We start from the raw sequence: 24414 nt of genomic DNA on the forward strand, positions 1-24414 counted from the left end.
GAAGACCCACTTTAAAATTAACCCCCAAAAGGATCAAGATTGAAGATTGAAAAAGAAAAGTCCTCTTAAATTTATACAAAATTAAAACCTGTGACCTAAAATTGTCACAGCCACCCCCAAACGCCAATGTTACAATAAAAATGACAAGCAAAGACCTTTTTCTTTGCTGGATACAAACAAGCAAAGATCAGAAATTCAAAACTTAAAAAAAGTAACCATCTTTTTACCTACAAGCCCACCAAATGGCAAAGACGAATCCCACAGACATCTTTTCTTTTTTTTTTTTTTTTTTTTTTGGGTGCCTGCCTCATTTTCTGTTAGCACTAGTCAGAGGCATGGCAGCTGTGCCAGCTACAAGGATAACAATTTAGGGCTTTGTGTCTAAAAGTGAAAAATGAAATCCTCACAATTTACAGATTTCTTTTCTCTTTTAAAATTTTCTATCCTAAAAAGGGTGGGGTGGGGGCTCATAAGCACGAGGCTTGTAAATCAAGACTCGGGGAGAAACAAATTAGACATTTCACAATGGGAAGGAAGAGAGTAAGCTCAAAGATACATGATGTCGAAAAAACAATGTGACTTCCACAACGGCACCATAATCGGCCCCCTCATGCGAAATGATGGCCAACAAATTCCAGCTAGCGCAGCAAGAAGTTGAAAACATCACTCAATGATATTACACCTTCCACACGATTGCTGCCAGCCTCTACAATGACAAGTCTCCTAACCCCTGAAAGGATTTGAGCAAACAAGCCATGTCATGACAAGGGAAGAGGGTGGGTTGGGGGGGAGAGCAACATTAAAACAAAAAAAAAAAAAAAAAAATCTTAATGAAAGCTATTGCAAATTACCAGGAATTGTCAACCGTTTCATCACTTCATGCAGTGGGTCAGATCGTAAACACATCTGAAATCTCTGTCCATTAAAGCCATAAGAAGAATTTGCATTCTGCCCCAGTCGTAATGCCTATAAGCATTAAACAACACACTCAGAAACAAGTAAAACAAAGAGTGCGTGTGTGTGTACACATTCATACATTCAGATATACATGCACACGTGCACACATACATCAATGCAAATCATTTGTGAGAATGCATATTACTGACTGGCTCAAAATTAGCACAACAATAAAATTTTATTATTATTTTCACTAGTGTTCATTTGGAGCATTGTATAAATATGAGCATACAACTGTAATTTTTTTTTTAATCCACAACTCATATACTCAAAATTTGGGGAAAATACACTTTGAACCCTTTTGAACCCTCTAAGTACTGGACATTAAACTGAGAAATGATAATCTGGAATGAGATTTACCATATATTATTTTGCAACCAAGGATATATCTATGTACAAAGCGGCTAACTATCATTCAGCCTACATGCCTAATTGAGTCTGATGCGTGGGTAACATTGAGAAATTACCTGGTGAATAGTCATTTCATCGAGACGAATCTGTGCATATGCTTTATCTTTAGCCAAAGAGGTGATATCACTATGAAGGAAATAGCAAGTGCATCTCAAGATGGTTATGTAATATGGATAATTCAAATAATACCTTCATACCATACTGAGAAAGCAAAGGGAAGGGTGTAATAACTTCAGCTGAAAGAAAGCAGATTACCTTCGTGAATAAATATCCAGCAATGAGCCATTATCATCCACTATTGGTATTGAACTAACTTCAGCTGCAAAAGGAAGGTGTAATAACATAAGACAAGAAGATGATGGAATAATTGAAATGGAACTGCTTATTGAGTCAAATGCAGATGGAAAATAATGAACAACAAATAATGCTCAGACTGCAATACTAATAAAAAGGATGCCTTCTCAATCTAATAAGCATTATAATTAGCATTGTCCTAGACAGAATTCAGAAAGCCAGAAACAGTGCGCAGGAAGAAAAGAAGAACAAAGTTCAGGTATATAATGCAGAGACTTTAAGGTTAAGACAAATATGCCAATTTCTACAAGATAAAATTGACTTCTACCTTATGCAATAGTTTGAGATGAGAAGGAAATCACCTTGAACTAACAAAGTTAAAGCAGCACTAAGAGATGCATTTGGCCTTAACATTGCAAATGGCCTTGACTCTCCAATTTTCGGAACCCACGTACCCAAAGGAATTGAACAAATAGGTTGCTCAAGAATGGGCAAGGAGCTTAAAGAATGTCTAAAATACCTGTAGATACCTGAAAATTAGGTCCATTAATTAGTTTCAATTCATGGACCCTTAAGTGACAATCATGGAAGAAGCTTACATTTTAGTATTCCAGACAGCGAAGCAAGATGTAAAAGCTGTGGAATAGACCCATCCTGTGAATGATGGATTATGGGAACTGTGGCCACCTTGTTTTGTAAAATTTTCAAAGCAACATCTTTCATACAATCATAAGGCCCAGCCTGTGCATTTCAGAACTAAATATATCAGACTACCAGTAATCATATTCCAACATCAAAATACAATGCACTCCTGAGTTTAAAAAGTCCAAGTTCTCCCAGCAATCAGCAAAAAACAATATTTAATCATTAAATTCATACTAAACTAATCAACAGCACACCACTAAATGTATATATACATACTAGAAAAAAACACGCATAAAGGTAACAACCCATAAGATGGGGTGGACTTTGCACAGGGGTGATAGGGTACAAGTATATAGGGTTCTTGCAATATATCAAGATCCATCAAAAAGGCCAAATAGTCTAATTAATCAGATGAAAATCTGACAAACTTGCACAACATGCCACCAGCTTGCCAAAATATTAATCAGACTCATTCGTGCCATATGATACAAGGCTTCTTGATGTATACCTCCAAAAGGGCAGTCTAACCCTAAGATCAATAATCATCATCTTCTGCAAGTTTATTTGGTACGGAACACCTGTTGTCCCGGCCAGTTAACCCAATCATCTCTCTCCAAATCCCATCAACTACAAATAGGGTTCTTACAGAAGTTTGAAAATAAAGGAGTCACAATATAACATGCAATTTTTTTTTTTTTTTTTTTTTATCAGTAACACAATAAAACATGCAAATTATGGCACCCTTAAGACACATTTCAAATTTTGATATCTATATCTTTACATGTGAGCATTTGACAATTTTACCAGTAGAGAATGCAAGTCAGAATGAAGCTTGAGTACCACCCTTACCAAATTCTTTGATAAGGGACAGTCATACCAAAAGTGCAGAGGTGTGCAAGTCTTCTGCATGCTAGATCCTCTTGGCACAATATCTCAAGAAGCACTTACATGGATAAGGTGTTGACGAGGAAATGATCCCCCATCGCCATCCATTGTTCTGGTAAGATGTAATTTCCCCTCTTTCCAAGCTGCTATTGTATGTGTCTCAAGCTGTTCCTCTGTCATGTTTGATCCATGATTCCCAAGCTAAAATTTAAAGGGTCACACATGTTAAATGGGTTTATTCTCATCCACGCATATGTGAGCTTATTTGTGTCAGGAAAAAAATGGACAAGGAAAACGGCATTCAGAAGACAAATGGACATAGAACTGCATTCCACTAAATAAATAAAAGTTAAATTAGAAAGAGAACAAAGGGCAGACAAAAAAAAAAACCATGTCAGTTTAAAACTTCTGTCCTGTAGGGTTGTAGTAGGAAGTTGGCTATGGATCATAAACAGGGATCAGTAGCCATGGAATCTCATGAACAAAGGAGGAAAATTGTGAAGAGTGCAAGAAACCCTAAGCACACTAGGTCATCAGAAGAAACGAAACAGAAGAAGATAAATCGATGACCTTATGGCTTATTTTGGTTAAAGCAGGTGCTAATTTTAATTTGGCAGCTTTTGTTAGACTGAGCATCATGTTGTACCTTGTACATCCTTAGGCTCTAGAAAGAATGTAAACCTAAATAAAGTTCCTAGTTTTCCACCATTTTCTAGCAATAAGCTAAAAATGACAGTTTAATCTAAAAGATACCAGAGCGTAGAAACTCTTTCAGATACTTCCGATATCAACCCTTGTACATTTCATTTCTAAATACCAAGAACTATTATTCTTCATAGCTACAACATTTCAATATAAGACAGATGTTTATCGCAGAGATACCTCTCTCAAAATTAAAATGAAGTCCAATGCACTGAGAACTCCAACAAACTGGCCACAATCCCAGAGAGGAGCCACAGAGATTCCCTGGAAGTAATTTAAATCAGCAAAGATGAAAATCTAAGCTAATGCTCAGCAATGTATTACCAGAGAGGTATTCATTTGGGTATGTCACCTGTTCGTGTAGGATATGAAATGCTTGCTTCACTGGTAAATTAATATCCAGGGTAATGATCTGCAATGCTAGACAATACAAAGAATTAGATAATGATCTTGACAGTGACGAATTTACCTAGTTAGAGTGGTCAAACCCCAGTAAATAAAACCATATATAGCTCCTCAAAAGGGTAAAGCATCCAAACCTTGCCCGAGTCAGGAAGCAACTCATAAGCAGTATGTGTAGACAAGAATACAGATATATGGTGGCGAGAAACCTCTAAATCGGCAGATGATATCCTTGGAATGGCTTCTTGTGAAGTACCATGTGACAATGAGACCTATTTTGTATTACAACATAACATCCACAAGGCGTTAAGACAAAATAAATAACAATAACATAAGCCCCCACAGCGCCCCCCCCCCCCCCCCCCCCCCCCCCCCCCCCCCCTTCTGGGGGTGCACCTTTTTATTTAACAGCAGTATAGGAAATTGAACAGCTAAAAACATTACCATCCAACAATGATTATCAACAATGTATTGGAGTCCTTTGAGTTTTTCTGTTGGAAAACTTCTTAGAAACATAATTGATAACAGATTCTTTTGCTGAGAAGGTGCTGGCAACCTAAAATGACTTTCACATTTCCCATGACTTTTTCATTTTTTATGATGGGGAAAGTTGTGTCACATTCTTAATAGTTATTCTGATGCCACACCAATTAAAAGAAAAAACACTAACAAAATTCTAGCAGGATTTTGGAAAAAATTACTCTAGAGTTGAAATTCCCTTACTGCAGGCATAATGTCATCATGATCCACATCCATGTTGGATCTGCCAGGTGTCTGAGAACCAAAAGTAGAATTAATCATATCTGGCTCCCTACCAACAAAGATGGTATTTACTAAACCATAATCCCCCCTTGAAAATGGCTGGCTCTCGTCATGCCGCAACACTCCATCAACACAAAACTTGTACTGCAAATGAATGGAAACAACAAATTTGAACATCAACAAAAGATTTGAATAACTATCAGCATTATATCTTTTGATAGGTAAACCATCAGCATTATGTATCAATGTGTAAGCATATTTATCCCAAGGGTAGACAGGTCCCATGCCCATGATGACTCGGTTGCGACATATAAATATACAAATAGAATTTCTTAAGTGCATCCACTAACATGAATGAACGCAAGGAATCTCAGTCCTCTATGCACATCATATTATGTTAAAAATTCACCTCAACATTGTGTTGGAAATATGGGAAAACAAAAAGAAAAAAAAAAGGTTTCAAAGCATATTTAGTCTAAGCAACAACCAAGGTACAATATTTTGATTTTGCTGGAGCAGAAAATTCATTAGCTGAAAATTTGTGACATTATTTATTTGTCATAACAATGAGCACATGTTTATTTTAATTTATGTTTTACTAAGAGAGAATCTTTAAAACAATTAAAGTACCATCCGCGACCTTGAGAATAGGTAGCAAGACCTTTTTTTTCAATGGGTAAAAAGAAATTTATTAAACCAAGTAATTAGGCATAGCCCAAGTACACAAGGAGTAAGAGAGAACACCTAATTACAAGCGAGGAAGTAGAAAAGGCAACAATGAAATCATGAAAACAAGCCCCATCAAGTACACTAGCAGATGCCCAAAGTGATAATGCATAGAAGAAAAAATCTCTAATCTCTCCCAGTGAGCGTTCTCTATCTTCAAAACTACGGCCATTCCTCGCAAGCCATATACACCAGATAAGACATAGGGGAGCCATCTTCCCAGCGGCAGCAATTTGATGATTACCCTGGATACCTCTCCAACAAGCTAGAAGACCCACCACCCTCCTAGGCATCACCTAGGCAATACCAATCCCATCAAAGATATCATCCCATATTTGCCACTTCACAATTAAGAAGTAGGTGATCCAGGTATTCTCCATTCCTTTTACACACATGCACCAATTGATAGTGATGAAACCACGCTTTCTCAAATTATCCGTTGTCAAGATTTTCTCAAGACCTTTTTCTATGAGTAATAAAGCTTCAATAACACTGCAAAAGGTGCATCCAGGTATACAGTGTATACAAGAGATTCAACTATCTAGAAATAGAAAAAGATATGAAAGTCATAGTAAGCTGGCCAATAAAAGTCAATTGATGTTGTACAAAGGAAAAGATTAATAAAAAATAAAGTTTTGAGTTCCTCTCCATCTGCTCATGTTTCTCAAAATTCTAGTCATTTCTTTCCCTCCAAATACACCATACCGGGCAAGTAGAGCCATCTTCCACTGCTACAATTTGTGAGCTTCTTTCTAACCCTCGGTCACAGTTTAAAAAAAAAAATCTAGTAATGGCCCAAATCCAACCAATCTGTCTAAAAAAGGTCACTACACAGCACTAGCCATCTCGAAAAGAATAAAAGATGGGCAACAAACTCCCCACTCCTTTTACGCATTAAACATTAATCATTCACCACAACGTGTCTTCTCCTCCACACTAATCAGTCATTATGCTCCTTAATGCACTTCTCACAATTCTCTAAGCTTCAATCATTCTGCTCCCTCCAAATGCACACATTAGGCAAATCAGAATCATTTTTTTAAATTCTCACTATGCTTTCTGTTGAACTGACCTTTCTTACAGTTCAAAAAGATCCACAGCGTCGAGATACGACCTAATCTGACCCAAGACAAACCTAATCTGACCCAAGAAAAACAGGTGAAGTCCTGATTTTGCCCCTGCCTTTCAGAGACCTGATTTCCAGACAATGAAGGCCTAGAGTTCTGACTTTGAGCATCTTCCTTCACCCCTTAACCCCTCCCTGCCTGGCAGTGATTTTTGTACCAAAAATGCCAAGATGTTCTGCCATCACCATATAGAGACCAGATTGGATCAGGTCGGTGTTATCTTATGTAACTATTTTAAAATTTTTTTTTTTTTTTTTTTTTTATTTATCAGTAAAAGATAGATATTATATATATGGATGAAAAAGGTATAGCCCGTGTACACAGGAAGTATACATAAGGGATCCTAAATACATTCTAAGAACGATAAATTAAAGACAAGAAATCCTAAATATTGTCCCCATGCAAAACAATAGTGGAAAACCAACACATTAGAGTGTGGAGAAAAAAATTCTTCAACTCGGTCATTGTGCGTTCCTTATCTTCAAAGCACCTCGCATTCCTTTCCATCCAAGTACACCACATAATGCACAACGGAATCATCTTCCACACTGCTACCACTTGTTGACAACCTTGCAACTTTGTCTAACAACCCAACAAATCCACCACCCTCAAAGGCATAACCCAAGCAACATCAACCCTTTGAAAGATCTCATCTCACAACACCCTTGTTACCTCGTAGTGTAATAAGAGATGGTCCACGGATTCTCTATTCTTTTTACACATGTAGCACCAATCCACCAATACACAACCTCTCTTCCTCAAATTGTCCGTGGTCAATATCTTCCCAAGAGCAGCATTTCAAACGAAAAAAGCTACTTTAGAAAGCACACGAGCTCTCCAAATATTCTTCCATGGGAACGGAATATTGTCAAGATGTGTAGTTAAGATGCTATAATATGCCTTGATTGTACATATCTTGTGATTATTAGACCTCCACTTCAAGCTATCTCGTTGTGCCATAGGAATCTCCGTAGAATATAATAAGCTGAAAAAAACTGAGATGCTAGGTAATTCCCAATCATGGAAATCCCTATTAAACAGAATATTCCATTGGTGCGTACCATGAGAAAATAACCGCACATCCGCCACTGAAGCCTCCCTATTAGCTGCAATACGGTATAGAGCCGGAAAAACCCTTTCCAATGCCCATTCTCCACACCACACATCTCACCAAAATCTGATTCGATTGCCCTCACCAACTACAAAACGAATTTGATTTGCAAAGCATGGCCACCCCTTCCTTATATACTTCCATAATCCCACACCATACCCCCCTCTCACTTCATTAGAGCACTAACCACCCAACCCAATACCATATCTAGCATCAATAATATCCTTCCACAATGATCCCCCTCCAAATGATATCTCCAAAGCCATTTTCCTAGTAAAGTTTTATTAAAGGTTCTCAAGTTACACACTCAACCCACCATTCACAACTGAGCCACATACAGTCTTCCAACTCACCAAATGAAATTTTTTCTCTCCCCCATGCCTCCCCATAAGAACACCCTAAAGAGTTTCTCCATTCTGTTCACCACCCCTACAGGCATAGGAAACAAAGATAAAAAATAAGTGGGAAGGTTAGTGAGAGTACTCTTGATAAGAGTGAGACGGCCCCCTTTTGATAAATACACTCGTTTCCAGCCAGCCAACCTATTCTCTATCTTCTCCACTTATCTGGGAAATATCCGGGCCTTCCGTTGGGAGCAACTTTCAAAAATAGAACTATTTTAATCTGTGCAAGAACTCATTTGTTGGTGAGGTTTCAGACTGTATTAGTGAAATGACAAGCCTTGAGATTTTAGACCTTTTGGCCAATGAATTTACTGGTCAAGTTTTAAGTTCTTTAGGAAAGAAACCTCCAGAAGCTTGCCGGAGTCTATGGTTGATTGTGCAAACCTTGTGGCGTCAGATCTCAGCCATAATTTTTCTTTTTGATTGATGGAAGATCTTTCGGCATGGATTTACAAATCTGAATACAATAAGTTTTGATTTCAAAGGATGAACTAGGTGGGAGCATGAATAGTCTTTTTATCTTCATCATTTGGGAGCTCACGTGGACAACTTGAAATCTTGGATTTGTCCCACATGCCCTTTTGCTCGCTTTACAATGAAAGGATAACATTTTGCATTATATGTCAACTTCTAATAAAAAAAATTCAGCAATCCACAACGGCTTTGATGGCTAAATTGGCTGTGAACTGTCTGAATGCACTTGCTTGTGATTGTATTTTGATTTTATTTTACAGCAAATGACAACAATGATAGGCATAAGAAAAGTTAACATTAAGGCTATCTAGTTGACCCATATCAATCAGGCAAGTTAATTAACCTGGTGACTTCCTGGTGTCAAGTTGCAAACAACTTGAAATACATCATCGCGTCCCTCCACCGGAGACATAGGTATACTTCCTGACCACCTGTTTAGATGATAAATCCAATAAAAACCCCTATCACAGATCCAATCTATCTACTAAAAAAACTACAAACAGAAAAAAGAAGATATACTAGTCACCAAGGAAAAGAAAAATTTGTTAGTTTTTTATGAAGCAAAAAGAATGTTAGATATCGTCACACGAATAATTCAGATCTGGGTAGTAACATCAAGATCAAAATATGATAATCTTAGCGTCCCACCTGTTGAAAGAACCGCAAAGTGACACGCTTCTTCCCCCATAACGCCACACGAATAACCAGGGAATCAAAACTGGTACCGAAACTGCACTGTTATCATGCCCCCTGTCCGGAACAGGACCGAACATTTCCACCAAAATCTGTATAAAACCGCACGAAACCAGGCCACGAAATGCAAGGTCCAACACCTCCCACTTGATTATCCACCCAATTCGACCACCATAACCATATATCACAAAATTTACGAACCCTCCGATAATCACACCTCAAGTTTAAATCTTTTCTTTTTCAACAGGGATCCTCCACAACTGAGCAGAGGACCCCTTAAGACTTACACATTCAGAGCCTACCAAATCAAAACCAAGCCATGCAAAACCCTATTTCAACAACCAAACCACCAATCCCCAATCACAGCCTTCAACCCAAAAGTACTGAAAATCCCACCACCAGCTCCGCAAGTTCTACATGCAGCAACCACAAAATCCAACACCTGATAATCCCAGCATTTCTCAACCAGTCATAAAGCTCCACGAGTAAAAAAAAAAACCCAAATTTCCACACAAAATAAGCCAAAAAAAAGATTCGAATCTCGGTTGAGCTATGATCTTGACCCAAAACGAATAATTCCCCACCAAATGAATTCGGGAACCCCCAAATTTGAATCTTGGAGGAGAATTAAAAACGCAAGGAAGTTGTTTCTTGTGTAATTGAAAGGAACTCGAGAGGGCTCAAAAAGTGTGACCCAGAGGAAGAAAACCTCAAGGGGTCAGAAAAACAGAGAGGGTGTGTGACATTGTTGGATCCTCGATGGTCTTGTAGGCTCTGAGCAAAGAATCTCTGTGTGCGCGCGTGAGGAGGAGGGGGAGAGTGAGCAAATGATGATAATAATTAATAATTACAGTAAAATCGTGAGGGTGAAGTGAGAAGAGAAGAGAGGCGTCGTCGTTTTGGGCTCCCCAGAATCCAGGAAAGCTCCTTACCTTTCTGAAAAGTAATTATAGCGACAATTCCACAGCTGAAGCGACCTGACTCGACGTCATATTCTTTGCGGTAACGCTGGTGGGAAGAATCGTACCAAAGAGACTTTTAACGTCGGTTTTTAAGTTGTTGCTCAACTTCGTCATTGCATATATAATTTTTGAGATCTATGAAAAATGAATATCCAAAAAAAAACTTTAAACATTTTTTATAAGAAAATAAAATAAACATATGTAATATAAGCAAAGAGATGCTTAAAATTACGGATGCATTTGCTTAGCATTGATTTTTCTTTCAAGCTATTTCGCTTCGATTTTTAGATAAGATGAGATGAAAAATTTATAAATAATAATAAAATAATTAAAATTAAAATATTTTATAAATTTTTAATAAATGTGATAGAAAAACTTAAATGAAAATATTATAAAATGAATATAATTTTTTAACATAATTTTTATTTCAAAATTTAAAAAAATTGAATTATTTTTTATATTTCATTGAAAAATCTAAGAAAATTATAATGATTAATTAATAATTGAATAAAAATTTAAATTTAAATTTAAATAACATTTAAATTTAAATAATATTAGAGTTATTTAGATTCAGAGATGAGTTGAGATGGTTTGTGAATAGTACAATAAAAGTTAAATTATTTATTATATTTTATATGAGAATTTAAAAAAATTATTTTGGGATTTGAAAAATATTGAATTGTTTATTATATTTTGTGTGAAAATTTAAAAAAATTATAATGATGAGATAAGATGAGTTGAGATGAGTTGATGTGAATTTTAAATTTAAATAAAATTTTAAATATTGAAATGAAATAAAATGTTATAAAATGAGTTGAGATAAAATGAGATAAAAAGAGAACAGCCCACGTTTGTTTGGCCTAAGTTACGTTCTGTGACAAAGAAAAATTAAGAAAATAATAATAATAATAATAATAATAATCGGGGAGATGGGTAAAAAGGGAAGGCTAAGCAAGAACCTAATCATAGACGTAGAAGCTAGACCTGATGTGTAAGATGATGTGTAAGAGTTAATTAGGAAGGACGGTGATGATGTGATGCGCTGGGGGTCCCTGGAATCATGGCCATTTAATGGTGGACCCCGGGGTAAATCGTGATTCCCGGCAGCTCCATCACGATAGGAAGAGAGAGAGAGAGAAAAATAGGTGATGACGATATTGGGGTTTATTTTTTGGACAATGCTGAGGGCTCCGCTGGAACTCTAGTATTTTCATATATTTTTTTAAAGTTATTTTTTATATAGATTTTTTTAATATTTTTAAATAATTTAAAAAAATAAAATAAATTTAAAATATCATTAAAAACACTTTCTTAATTAGAAAGTAAAAAAAATTATTAAAAAATACTTCCTTATTGTAAATTTTTTTTATTTTTTTAAAATATTTAAAAGTATTAAAAAAATCTATATAAAAAATAATTTAAAAAAAAACACATAAAAACAAGAGCTCCAACAACAGACCCTAGTGGGAGCTCTAACATTATTCTTATTTTTTCTGTCTATTTTTTAACTACAAGCAAAAGGGTTTCAGCTTTTTACAAAAATAATAATAATAATTAGAAACAAAGGAAGTAAAACTAGAAGGACAAAAATATTCTCAATTTTCATTTGCTAAGGTTAAGTTTGGATATTGAGGTCATCTCAAATTATTTAAGTTGATTTATAAATAATAATATTTAGATGATTTTAACTTTTTTTGAAAATTTGAAAAAGTAGTGAATCCTATCAATAATTAGTTTGAGATAAATTGAAGTAATCTTGATATCCAATCGTAACTTTCAATGGTTAATAATCTTAGACTTCGTTTGGATATTACTCTTAGAGGAAGATTTGGATAGTGAGTCGAAATGAGATGAGTTGAGATGAAAGTTGAATAAAATATTGTTATAATATTATTTTTTTAATATTAAAATTATTTTGAGATTTGAAAAAATTAAATTATTTAGTATACTTTGTATGAGAATTTAAAAAAATTGTAATGATTAGATGAAATGAATTGATATAAGTTAAAAAACTTTTGTATCCAAATTTCTCTTTCATATCCAAACGGAGTCTAAGATGCATGTTGCCAACTTATTTAGTGATTAATATTTCTTATAAAAAATATTTAAAGTTTTTCCTGGGTATTCATAGATCTGAAAATTATATATGCAATGATGAAGTTGATGCTATCACAAGATCACCTCAACTCTAGTTCTGCCCGGGGTCACAGACTGAAAATTTTGGTCCATCATTTTTTCAAATCGGACCAAACTGATTACCCCTAAAGACCAAACCGAACCGTTAGCTATAGGTCCAGTTGGTCCAATTCGGTTCATATGAACTAGGAATATATTTTTTCTTATTTTTTTTTTGGTAGATAAATTAATATAAAAAATTAATTAAATTAGTAAAATCAAAACTAAGTGAGCTCTTTAATGTTACCTAACTAACTAGTTAAAAAAATAATTAATTAAAATTATATTTATGATATTAATAGTTACCAACTTAGTACTATAGTAGAATATGTATCTACATAAAATAAAATATATTATTATATGATTTATTGTATGATATATTCATTAATTGATAGCATATACTATTTTAAATTTTATATGGTCCATGGTGATAGATTAGAAAAAATTACATAATTAATTTATACAATTATTATATAAATAATATATTATATATTTAAAATAATTTAAAAACTTATATATAAGTTATTCGGTTGATTTCGGTACGATCTAATTCAAAAAAGTCACACTCCGGAATTGGACAGAAATTCAAATTTTGGAAATACTATAGACCGAGATTGAGTAGGAATGAATTGGTCCGGTTCAACTGAAAATTTTTTACCCCTAATTAAGAGTATTCCAAATCATTTGTGAATAATAATAAAATAATTTATAAATAGTAATGAAATAATATTAAAATAATAATGAATTACTTGTGAATAATAAAAAATTGTTTATAAATAATAATAAAGTAATTGAGAAGATGACAATTATATTTACAAACACAACCTTAAAAAATATATAAAAAAAATTAATTAATTAATAATTAAAATAAGTTGGCAACATGCATCCGAGTGTGTGAAAATGTCTCATCACAAGCAATGATTTGATATATAAAAATATATTGGTGTAAAATGTCACTATGTATTGGAAGGATTTTCAAGCAATTTGGTCGGGTTGTTAGTGAACAAGAAAAGACTCCTGATTAATGCCCCTTTGTACGAAATTCTAATCTCATGATTAGATACCAAAAATAAATATATATATATTTTTTTAGCCTCAAAGTCTTGTCTATTCCACAATCATTAGTGAAAACAAGGGTGGGCTTTGTATGGCATTCACCATTTTTTATTCACCAGCAAGCGTCTTTGTGACTAGCAATGGGACATTTTCTTAGAATCTTGTAAAAATAAAAAAATAAAAAAAAAATCTTAATAAATAATTATTTTAATTTTATTATCAAGCCATGTACAACAATTTTTTTCCTTTCATTTTATAACAAAAAGGTACACATAATATAGGAGCCACTTTCCCTTTTATTTTCTGCACACCCAAACAAGATGATAGTGCCTTTGGATTTTGCAAGTATGCACATACACACCCCCGCTTAAAAGAAAAAAAAAAAAAATCATGACTTTTCATGGGAAAACTCAGAAGTCTTGTTGCTTTCTTCAACTTGGGAACACTATAATCAATGGTACAATGAAAATGTTTATATATACATCTTTAATTTCTTCCCCAAGTACCATGTAAAGTTCTTGTCTAATTCATTGTTTTTCCTGTGCATAGACCTTTTCTTTCCACTCATTTCCTTTATCAAAAGCTCTGTACTCAATTACAACCACGATTATTTGTGACAAACCAGCAGAGAATAACGATTAATAGGAATTACAGTCCCACTAAGAGAGAGAGAGAGAGAGAGAGAGAGAGAGAGAGAGTTGACTTCATTTGTATGCAGCAGCACGATATTATTTCAGTTTTTCCTCAGAAAATCATATGCAATGGCAATATATCTCTCTCATTCCCTTGCACAGGTCCGGAAACTAGATTAGGTATCTGGTACTTCAATTCTTCTGAATTCAAGGACCCTTTTAATGGAAAAGATACCCTCTTCGTTGCCTGTTTCTGCAAGTAGTAGTTCAGCAACTGCGAGGCTTCCTTTCATTGCAGTAAAATTTACTTCTTGAGCCTGCAAGAATTTTCATTTAAGGACCAATGGCCTGTTTGGATTAAGAGATGGTTTCATCTCATTTCATTTCATCTTATCATTATAACTTTCTCAAATTTCCACACAAAATATGATAAACAATTCAACTTTTTTAAATCTCAAAATAATAATAATATTAAAAAATAATATTCTAACAATATTTTATTCAACTCATCTAAAATCATCTCATCTCCTCTCATCTCATCTAACAATAATAATATTATGTCATCCAAATGTCACACAATTTTATGGAAAACTGATCTTCTAGCATGCCCTGAATTAGCAGTCATTGATCCTTCGGTTGCAACTTTCAATCATTGCATGGTTATTTAAGTTATCTACATCAGAGGCAGATGATGATGGAGATTCTGGATTCAGCTGAAGACGACAAAAGCATACAAAAGCAGATGAAATATCAATAGAAATTCATTTGAATGATTGAAATCATAAGCATTACATACCCCACAAGTTTTGAAATAAGAAAAACTCAAAACACTCAATTCCTTAACAAATGACTGCACTTTTATGATTGAAAAAATATGGGATAACTTCAACACTTTAAAAGGGTTTTCTCTCTACAACTGTGAGGTTGAGAGAGTGAAGCAGAAAACAGAATAGGAATGAAAGTGGCATCGAAAACAGAGGAAGAAATTTGGATAAAACTGATTTGCTCGGATTACACTCAATAATCACACTACAAATAGACTACTCCAACCAAGAAATAAACTCATACGCTTTAGAAACCACTTACCCACAACCAATAAACAATGTGGACAACAAAGTAACTAAAAACTCCAAATTAATAGGATCCCACACTCATACATCTTTGTGTCTTTTTAGCTGCAATAATGGGGAGTCAACACCATACCCAGCTTTGCCCTCTGCATATATATAAAGAGTAACATGGCTGCATGTATGCCTTTTTATTCAACTGAGTACATTCTTGATGACAGATTTGTGCCTTCAAATGCTGCATGTACTATACAGCATAGAAGACCCTGAATATACATATTAATCAATCTGTAAGGTAGCTAATCTAAGGTGGTGATCAGAGACACTGATCATAAATCCGCCTGAGTTGTTTAGCCACATCAGTGATTGTTGGTCTATCTTCGCGTTTGTTGGAGAGGCAACTCAGGGCAAGGTTTGCAAAAGTTAGAAACTGCTGCTGATCAACACTTTCTTCCAACAATTCCGGATCTACAATTTCAATTAACCGTTCATGTTCATATTCGGCCTTCACGCAGCGTAGTATATGGCCTTCATTGTACCTGGTATTTTCTGTATTCAACATCCATCCTGCCAAAAGCACAAGTAGAATTCTACCAAAATAATACACATCATCCTTCTGAGTAAAGTTGCCTGTAAGAGAATAGTCAGGTGCAATAAAACCAATTCTCGAGCGTACAACACTATCGGTTGCATGCAATTGACCTTCAGGAATAGGTAAAGAGAGCGAGAAATCAATCAACTTGGGAACATTATTCTCATCCAACATAATGTGGGACGACTGAATATCCCTGTGTACAAAGGGCATGGATAATGCAGTATGGAGATATGCAACTGCATTTGCTATTCCCATTGCAATCCTTAACCTACCCTTCCATGGTATCGGTTGATAAGGCTCGACTCGATCACAAATGCACGCTTTGAGACTCTTGTGCCCTACATATTCATACACTAGAGTCGGCCATTGGGTTTCTAGGCAGCATCCTAGGAGCTTTAGAACATTTTTGTGAATACTCATATTTGATCCAATTACAACGTCTTTAAAAATGTCCTCATATCTAGTAAACGGCCAGTGATCGTCATCAAATTTTTTAACTGAAACTAAGCGGCCTTCCAGGCAACCCTTGTAATATTCAAAACCACCTGCACGCAGAAAAACCTGACGCTGGTCATAGTTTTTTGTTGCTATGCTGAGCTCCATGGCAGAGAAGAAACGGATAGGATTGCATTTCCCATTGAAAAGGGCGATACGCTCCTCTAACAACATTTTTCCATTCTTCATAAATGGCGTCTCCTCTGTGTCTTTCCTGATCTTCAGCTTCAAACATGCATTCATCTTGCTTGTCCGCCAAACCCCGGCCTTAGAATACAGATGGGAAAGAATTTGCACACATATTATGGGGAGATAAAAATTATATGGAGATGCTTAATCTGTCTTTAAATGAAGATATTGCAGAATTTAGAGTTTGGAACTAGTAATTTGCAACCATGTAAAATAAGCATGACTCACAAGAACTTGAAACATATTAACTTACCTACGAATCCAGAGACATGAGAGAGATGGAGATAGCCGTAGCTAGAACCGGTGAAGCTGAAGCATAACAAACTTAAACGATAATGGCGAAGCAGTACTAGGCAATTTTCGAGTTTTATTATCATATTTAATACTAACCAAACCTTTAAATTATAATGACCAAGCTGGAAACTGCGAAGATTCATAGCAATTACTTGGATATTCTCTTCAACTTCGCCCTTTTAATATGTTGACCCAAATCCAATGCACCTGCCTGCTTATGGACCTCACCTGCCTGAGAATTAAACCAAAACATAACAAGTGTGCAAACAGGTCAAAATTTGTGGTCCAACTTCAGTGTAACTTTTCTTCTTTGGTAGTGAATTTTTCTCTGTCGGTCCCTGCTGACGGCTCAATGGATAGGCAATCTAGACCCCACCTTGAGTAGGCCTCGTAATAAAAAAGATATATTATCACTCTCAAAATAGATTTAAAAAAAAAATTGATTAGCATAAAAGATGGAGAAAATACCTTAAATGATAAAATTTTATTTAAAAAACTAGTAAATGTAGAAGTTTGACTAAAAAAAAAAAAATAGTTTTGTTAAATACAAGAGGTTTGACGCACTAAATCGCGTAACGATACTGACATGATTTTTTTATTAAAAATAAAAATAAAAGAAGAAAAATTTTGAGAAAAGAAGATGGTCTTATGTCTCACGAAAATCATTTCTGTCTCAATTTACACTATTTCATTAAATATATGCTTTACATGTCAGCATCGGTGTGCAGTTTGGCCGCGAACTTGCTTATAAGAAGACTTTTCTAAAAAAATATTACCCAAAATGTATAAAATTTTCAAACAACGATGAGATTTGAATAAAAGTGACAAAATAATGCTGTAATATTACTCTCCAATATTTTCTAAGATATAATGTGTAAGTTGATATTGATGGCCTTGAATTGTTTTCAAAATTAAGTATTAAAAGAAGTATTGTGAATAGGAGATAATATTCCAATTACATAAAAATTAGATTCTCCTTCTGTTTATAGATATTATTAAGCAAATCAATAATAGTTGTTTTGCATCTAAAAAAAATTAAGTCCAATTTTTAATAAAATTTAATCATTTTAAATCTAAATATTATTATTATTATTTTTAAATTAAATTAAAGTCTCGTATTAATTGCTATATTGAGCCGCCCTGGTCTCATTTGATCTCTTATGTGCCCCAATAATGACTTCACATGCTCTTTCGTCATGGCGTGCAAATGCGGGCAATTTTTGCCACTAGATCTTCTGTATTTTGTCCGTGTGCAAGAGACGAATAAAACCCAAGTTGGCACAATGTATTGTCAATGTCCGTGGATCTCTCCAATGGAAATCAATCATTGGAGTTTGATGCCAATTAGCTTTCCGCAATAAAATTTCAATCGACACTGTGAAAAGAGAGAGAAGAGTGATCATGAAGTTTGTTGGTCTTGTCTGATGAAAAATCAACACTTCCACATGATAAGTTAGACGTCCCAAAGGTGAATGAATTGCGTAGATTAAAAAGATAGTAGCGAGTGAATCTGTAGTTTTGTCTTATGCTTCGGGCTGTTTATAATTGTCAAGGATAGTCGACACTCTGCCATAGAATTGAGAGCAAATGAAGAAGGAGCTTGCAGCAGGCCGATCAAAGGAGAACTAGGCAGTACACCTACAGAAGACTCTAGAACAGTTCTGCAGAAAGGAAAGAGTGAGGTGTTATGAGAATATTCTTGTAAACAGAATTATATTCTATGAAAAACGTGTCATATATGTGGAGAGTATTCTGTTGTGAAAATCATCTATATAAACATTGAAAAAAGGCATGATTGTGCAGAGAAGAAATATATGAATTATGAAAGTGGCCCTTTGAGGCATTTCATCAAACACCTTGTCTATCACTTACGTTTTCATTTCAACATGGTATCCAGAGCCCAGTAAGACTCACGTTGTCCTTTACAGAAAATGGACTCGTCCATTTCGTCCGAAAATTCAACCCATAACCCATCCCTCATTGTCAACACATCTATCATCAACACTGCCAACCATTTCGTTACCATTAAACTTACCATAGACAATTATTTGCTGTGGAAAGTTCAAATGGTTCCTTTTCTCAAAGGAAACCAGCTATTCAGTCATGTGCACGGCTCTTCTGTTATGCCTTCTCCCATGATCGACAGCAACCACAACCCAAAATACACAAAATGGAGTTTGCTAGATCAACTTATTATTTATGCTATTAATTCTTCTTTGTCGGAACATGTGTTGGCATAGGTACTAGTACATGTCAAAACCCTAAGAAAAGTGGCCTATGGCCAAGCTGCCCATGTCCTGGCCATGTCATTGACATGGCCAGGACAGCCTCCTGACAGGCCCACATGCGCACCATGGCCCATGCCGAGACACGCATAGGAGGCCCAGCGAGGTTAGTGGTCGCGTGCAGCCCAGCATGCGCATGCCCAGCGAGGTCAGCGAGGTTAGTGACCACAACTACACTCCAAAATCTTGGACTTTAATCTATAAGGCTAAATCAATAGGTGGTTTAGGAATCAGATTAACTGCCAACTTTAATAAAGCTCTTTTGAGCAAGCTGGTCTGGCACCTGATCTGTGGTGAAAAAAGCATCTGGAAAGAAACTTTGACCGAAAAATATTTGAACAACTCTAATTGGCAAGCTATCACAGCAAAACAAACCGACTCCAGATTCTAGAAAGGCTTGATCAAACAAAAAGATTTCATAATTTCAAGTAAACAATGGGGTGGCTACTAAAGCATGGTCTGATCCATGGATTCCTACTTTAAACCCTTTAGTTCCAACACCACAGTCTCCTAGTATAATGCAAGATCCTCAGCCGAGAGTTGCAAAACTTATTTTAAAAGAACCTAGGAGATGGAACACAATTCTTCTCCATGCTCTCTTCTCCCACAATTCTATTTCAGAAATCCAAAAATTCCACCTTACACAATATTAGTTTCATAACCAGCAACACATTCCAAGATGGAAACACCATTCCCCGGGCAAATTCTCAGTCAAGTCAGCTTATGCTGCAATCACTCTGCAATCAAATGCTAATAATGCTAACCATCCTTCCCCTGTTTGGAAAAAGCTATGGTCCTTGAAAATGCAAGATAGTCTCAAGTTATTTCTCTGGAAAGTACTGAATGATATCCTGCCTACTAAGTCCTCACTTAGTAAATGTATATCACTCATAGATGATAAAAATATTTGCACTCTTTGCCAGTTGGAACTAGAAAACATTGAGCACCTCTTTCTAAATTGTCTTTTTTCAAGAATCTTATAGAGACAATCCCCTTGGCCTTTGGACACCTCTATCTTTCTGCAACAAGGCATCAAAAACAGGATTAATATAATTATGAATCCAACTTGTCATCTGATATCTCAGACTGTGAAACATAAAAAATTTAAATTTTTGCAATATTGGCAATGGACAGCATCTGGTTCATTGGGAACCAAGTAATCCACAACAATAACAGTCTAATAATAAATCAGTTTGTCAAAAAGTCCGTTGTCACTTACAAAGAGCATTGCAAAGCATGAGAATGTAAATCAGCAGAATCTACCCCCATGTGGATCCCACCTGAATCAGAAGATACTTTCTCTATTACTTTTGATGTAGCAGTCAGAAAGGAAGGCAGCAGCACTTCAGCTGCAATTTGAAGATCCAGTAGTGGATCTATACAATTCATGATAACCAGATTTATATGGAATACTGATCCCAATCAATGGGAGGCAATGTTAGCTTACATTAGAGTCCAAGAAGCACATTCATAAGAGATAAAAAATAAATAAATATAAATAAAAAAAAATATCATAGAAGGCGACTTCTCAAATGCCATCAAAAGTATCACACATCCTCAAAAGACGAGCAATTTTGAAGAATGGAGAGTAGTAAAGATACACCAATGTACGCATTCCATTACGCAATGGGCACATTCCAACAATGAGTTTGGAAAAATCCCTCTTATTAAAATCCCATCTTGTCTATTAGAGTTCCATAGTGGAAAGGACTCTCCTCCAATAAGTATATGATTAGTATGATATTGTATTTGGATAGCTTACTTATTCCTGTACTGAACTTTTGCTTTTAATAATGAAGTATATCTGTTGAGAAAAGAAGACAAAAACAAGTCTCCACAAAGTCGTAAAACCATGTATGGGTTTGATAGCTTCCTGGTGTCTGAAGGTCAAAGTGTTGGTGACCTAATAGCAGGGGAGCCGACAACTGAAGCCCCATTGAACGACGATCGTAACTATAATAGTCCTAAGGTAGCAAAATTCTTTGTCAGATAAAGTTCTGACCCGTATGAAAGGCCTAGCGATATGAGCGTTGTTTCAGAGAGAGGTTGGGTGAAATAGACATATCTATAAAGATGTGGACTATCTAAACTTGGATATAAAAATCTTATGAAGCTTCACCGTTTCCTGGGATTGGCTTTAGGCATTTCCTGCTCAGCTTAGGTGGAGGAAGAAGAAAGAGGAATCTTATGTGAATACAATGTAATAAGGTTTGATCATATTCATTAGATTTCCGTAAATATTCCATTCTAAAAATAGAAACTTTGAAATAATTGATATTATTTTAGATCAGATAAAGTCATGAATTCTACGAAGATTTTTATGAAAGTCTTTCGTTTGCTTCTCTTCAATAGAAGTTTTATTTTCCCATAATGTATCCTAATTTTTGGCCTAATTTTTCTTCTACTGATCGATTCAACATCTGATAAAAAAGTATATACATTAGTTATATTTCATCTCTTCAACAAGTTTAAATAATAAGCATAATGACAAGAGGAGCATGAAAAAGTAAAAGCAGTCCCAGGAAAAATCTCTGAAGCTGAAAAGTTTCTTCAGTAATCAATTGGTTCATCGGTACAAAAAAAATGGTTCATAATGAATTAAAAAATTTTGATACCAAAAAGTGGTCATGATTTATAATTTTCTCAAAGCATGAGTTAGGGTTTCCGAGTCGCCATGGCATATTTCCAGACCTCCACTCATCGCGCCAAGTGGATCTTCACTCCTCAAGAGCTGGTACGTTACTTTGTTACTTCTCCATTGCTACCATTACCACCATTTGTTTCCCGTTCGGTTGCCGAGAGACTGTAGAAAAAGAAAATCATTTAATCATATCGAGACGGAAAATAGCATTTTAGACGCGTACAGCTATCTTTATGTTAAGGGTAGTTTACTACTCATAATTCATTTCAAATTTTTTTATTTTTTTATCATTTTTTTTAAGTAATTTTTTAACATCTTTAGTCAAAAATATATATATATATATATATATAATTTTACTAGTAGTCATTTGTTTAACCATTAAGTAAAATAAAAAAAAAAAAATTAAATATAAAATGAGTAGTAACCCTATCATTTTCCTTATGTTAAAACACTCTTGTTAGATGATTAAAAGAGAATGTTTTATTCATTTTGGAAAAATATTGGGAGCGATCACTATTGTAAGCAACCATTTTTGCTCACCCTACATGATATCATCTAAAACACACATCTCTTAAATTTGAAATTAGAGAGAGAGAGATCGAGATGAAAGAGAGAGTGACGACAAGAGAGAGATGATGAGAGAGAGATAGAGATGAGAGAGAGAGAGTGACGACGAGAGAGCGGAGATGAGAGAGATTTGATGAGAGAGGGTCGAGGAGAGAGAGAGACGATGAGAGAGAGATCTGATGAGAGAGAGAGTCGAGGAGAGAGAGAGACGATGAGAGAGACAATGGAGAGAGAGAGGGGTAGAAGCCGTCTAGTGCGTTTTGCACAAAAAAAAATTAAATAAAAAGATGAGAAGCAGCCACTTAATGTGTGCAATGTGTGCACAGCTACAGTAGCTGCTCTGTAGCACTCCTCATTTATTTTGTTATGTGTCAGACCCATCCACATCTCAGATTTCATCTCTCTCCTCAATCTCTTTTACCGAACCCCATCTCTCTCGCACCGACCTTTCTATCTTCAAGCTTTCTCTCATCCAACCCCCCTCTCTCATCAGACTCTCTCTCCTCAAGTTCTCTCTCACCGAACCCCCTCTCTATCATCGAGTTCTCTCTCATCAAGCTCTCTCTCTCACCAAATCCTCTCTCTCTCTCTCTCTAAATTGGTTGGTTTGATTCTCACTTTGTGTTTTCCATCAAATTTTCTACGCAAACTACACGCAAAGGCAAAAAAATAAAGAATCTTGAGCCGGCTTTTGTGTTTTTATATTTAATTGATGAATCCAGTTTGGTGTGGAATTTGTAAACAGGCTAATGAGAAGATTTTCTCAAAAAAAAAAAAAAAAAAAAAAACATGTTAGATCACTAGCATTGGATTAGCTATCCAAAAGATAAAATTTAGCTAATACATCACTTTTTAATTTTTAGCTAATTACTCAAAACTTGAACTCATTTTTTATAATGATAAAATATTATTATTATTATTATCATTTTTAATGCAATTTTTTTTATTGATTTAAATACTTTTTTTATTTTCATTTTGATAATCTCCAACAATCATTTTTATTTTCACAATCCACCCAAAATTATCACAAAACACATTTTACCCATATATAACAGTAGCATATAGTTACTGCCAACATGGTTGCTGCTCACATATTATCACAAAATATACACGAGCATATAGTTACTACCCAAAATGTCCAAACAAAAACAGCTACACATATATCTCAAAGAAAACCAGCAACCTAATTCAACCAGTAAAAGTAAACAAACAAAACCAGCAGCCTAGCTGGAAACAGTGGGACCAAAGTTCACATGCATATTCACCTAAAACAACAGAGCAGAAAACATGCACTTATGACATGTTAACCATCAAACTCAAATACTGCCAACAAATTTCAACAAATTTCACTCACAAATTACCAACATGTCGGTGTTATCTTATGTAACTATTTTAATCTGTGCAAGAACTCATTTTTTTGGGAGGTTTCAGACCATATTAGTGAAATGAAAAATCTTGTGATTTTAGACTTTTTTTTTTTTTTTTTTAAAGAAGAAGATGGTACCCTAAGTTTATTGATAGCCCTCACTTGTGACGGAAGAAAACTGTGGTTACAAGCAAATATCTAGGGGGTATAAATAATCATAAAGGATCAAAACTCAAGCATCTAAAAGACCTAAAATAACGCAACAACAGACAACTATCTAAAGGTTACAGGTTAATCAACAACAAAACACACCTTAGAAAACTAAAAGGAAAATACAATCCTACAGATAAAAGTCAACTAACACTGATAAGAATAAAAAGAAAGAGGAAAACAGGTGCAATATAACAAAACCTCACTACAAAATTCGCAAATAAGGAATACCCATTTTGTTCATGCGAAGAAGACCCCTCAACTTACTGGGCAAATGATCTCTGTCT

At 35.1% G+C, this 24414-nt stretch overlaps 2 protein-coding genes and 1 long non-coding RNA gene across 4 annotated transcripts; all 3 read right to left on the reverse strand.

Annotated features, from left to right (window-relative positions):
• Positions 1-46: 46 nt before the first annotated feature.
• LOC121261673 (sucrose nonfermenting 4-like protein) lies at positions 47-10460 on the reverse strand. 2 transcript variants are annotated; one of them, XM_041164148.1, is made up of 13 exons: positions 9549-10455; positions 9244-9331; positions 5020-5202; positions 4434-4568; positions 4247-4306; positions 4075-4158; positions 3256-3393; positions 2262-2403; positions 2025-2192; positions 1624-1687; positions 1425-1494; positions 852-966; positions 47-730 (listed from the first exon to the last, which is right to left on the reverse strand). In XM_041164148.1, the coding sequence occupies exons 1-13, from the start codon at positions 9671-9673 to the stop codon at positions 639-641; spliced, it is 1464 nt and encodes a 487-aa protein (XP_041020082.1). In that variant the 5' UTR covers positions 9674-10455; the 3' UTR covers positions 47-638. The 2 variants fall into 2 exon arrangements, with proteins under 2 accessions (XP_041020082.1, XP_041020084.1); XM_041164150.1 differs by lacking the exon at positions 1425-1494 and having other exon boundaries at positions 9549-10460.
• A 5075-nt stretch (positions 10461-15535) lies between these two features.
• On the reverse strand, positions 15536-17315 carry LOC121261674 (non-functional pseudokinase ZED1-like). Its single transcript, XM_041164151.1, has 2 exons — positions 17018-17315; positions 15536-16842 (listed from the first exon to the last, which is right to left on the reverse strand). Exon 2 carries the CDS (start codon positions 16816-16818, stop codon positions 15802-15804), a length of 1017 nt encoding a protein of 338 aa, XP_041020085.1. The 5' UTR covers positions 16819-16842; positions 17018-17315; the 3' UTR covers positions 15536-15801.
• Positions 17316-18443: 1128 nt separating this feature from the next.
• On the reverse strand, positions 18444-19196 carry LOC121261676. Its single transcript, XR_005939944.1, has 2 exons — positions 18931-19196; positions 18444-18719 (listed from the first exon to the last, which is right to left on the reverse strand). It is a non-coding gene; the product is annotated as an uncharacterized LOC121261676 (long non-coding RNA).
• Positions 19197-24414: the final 5218 nt, after the last annotated feature.

Source organism: Juglans microcarpa x Juglans regia, chromosome 4D (assembly GCF_004785595.1).
Source record: "Juglans microcarpa x Juglans regia isolate MS1-56 chromosome 4D, Jm3101_v1.0, whole genome shotgun sequence".
NCBI classification, from domain to species: domain Eukaryota; kingdom Viridiplantae; phylum Streptophyta; class Magnoliopsida; order Fagales; family Juglandaceae; genus Juglans; species Juglans microcarpa x Juglans regia.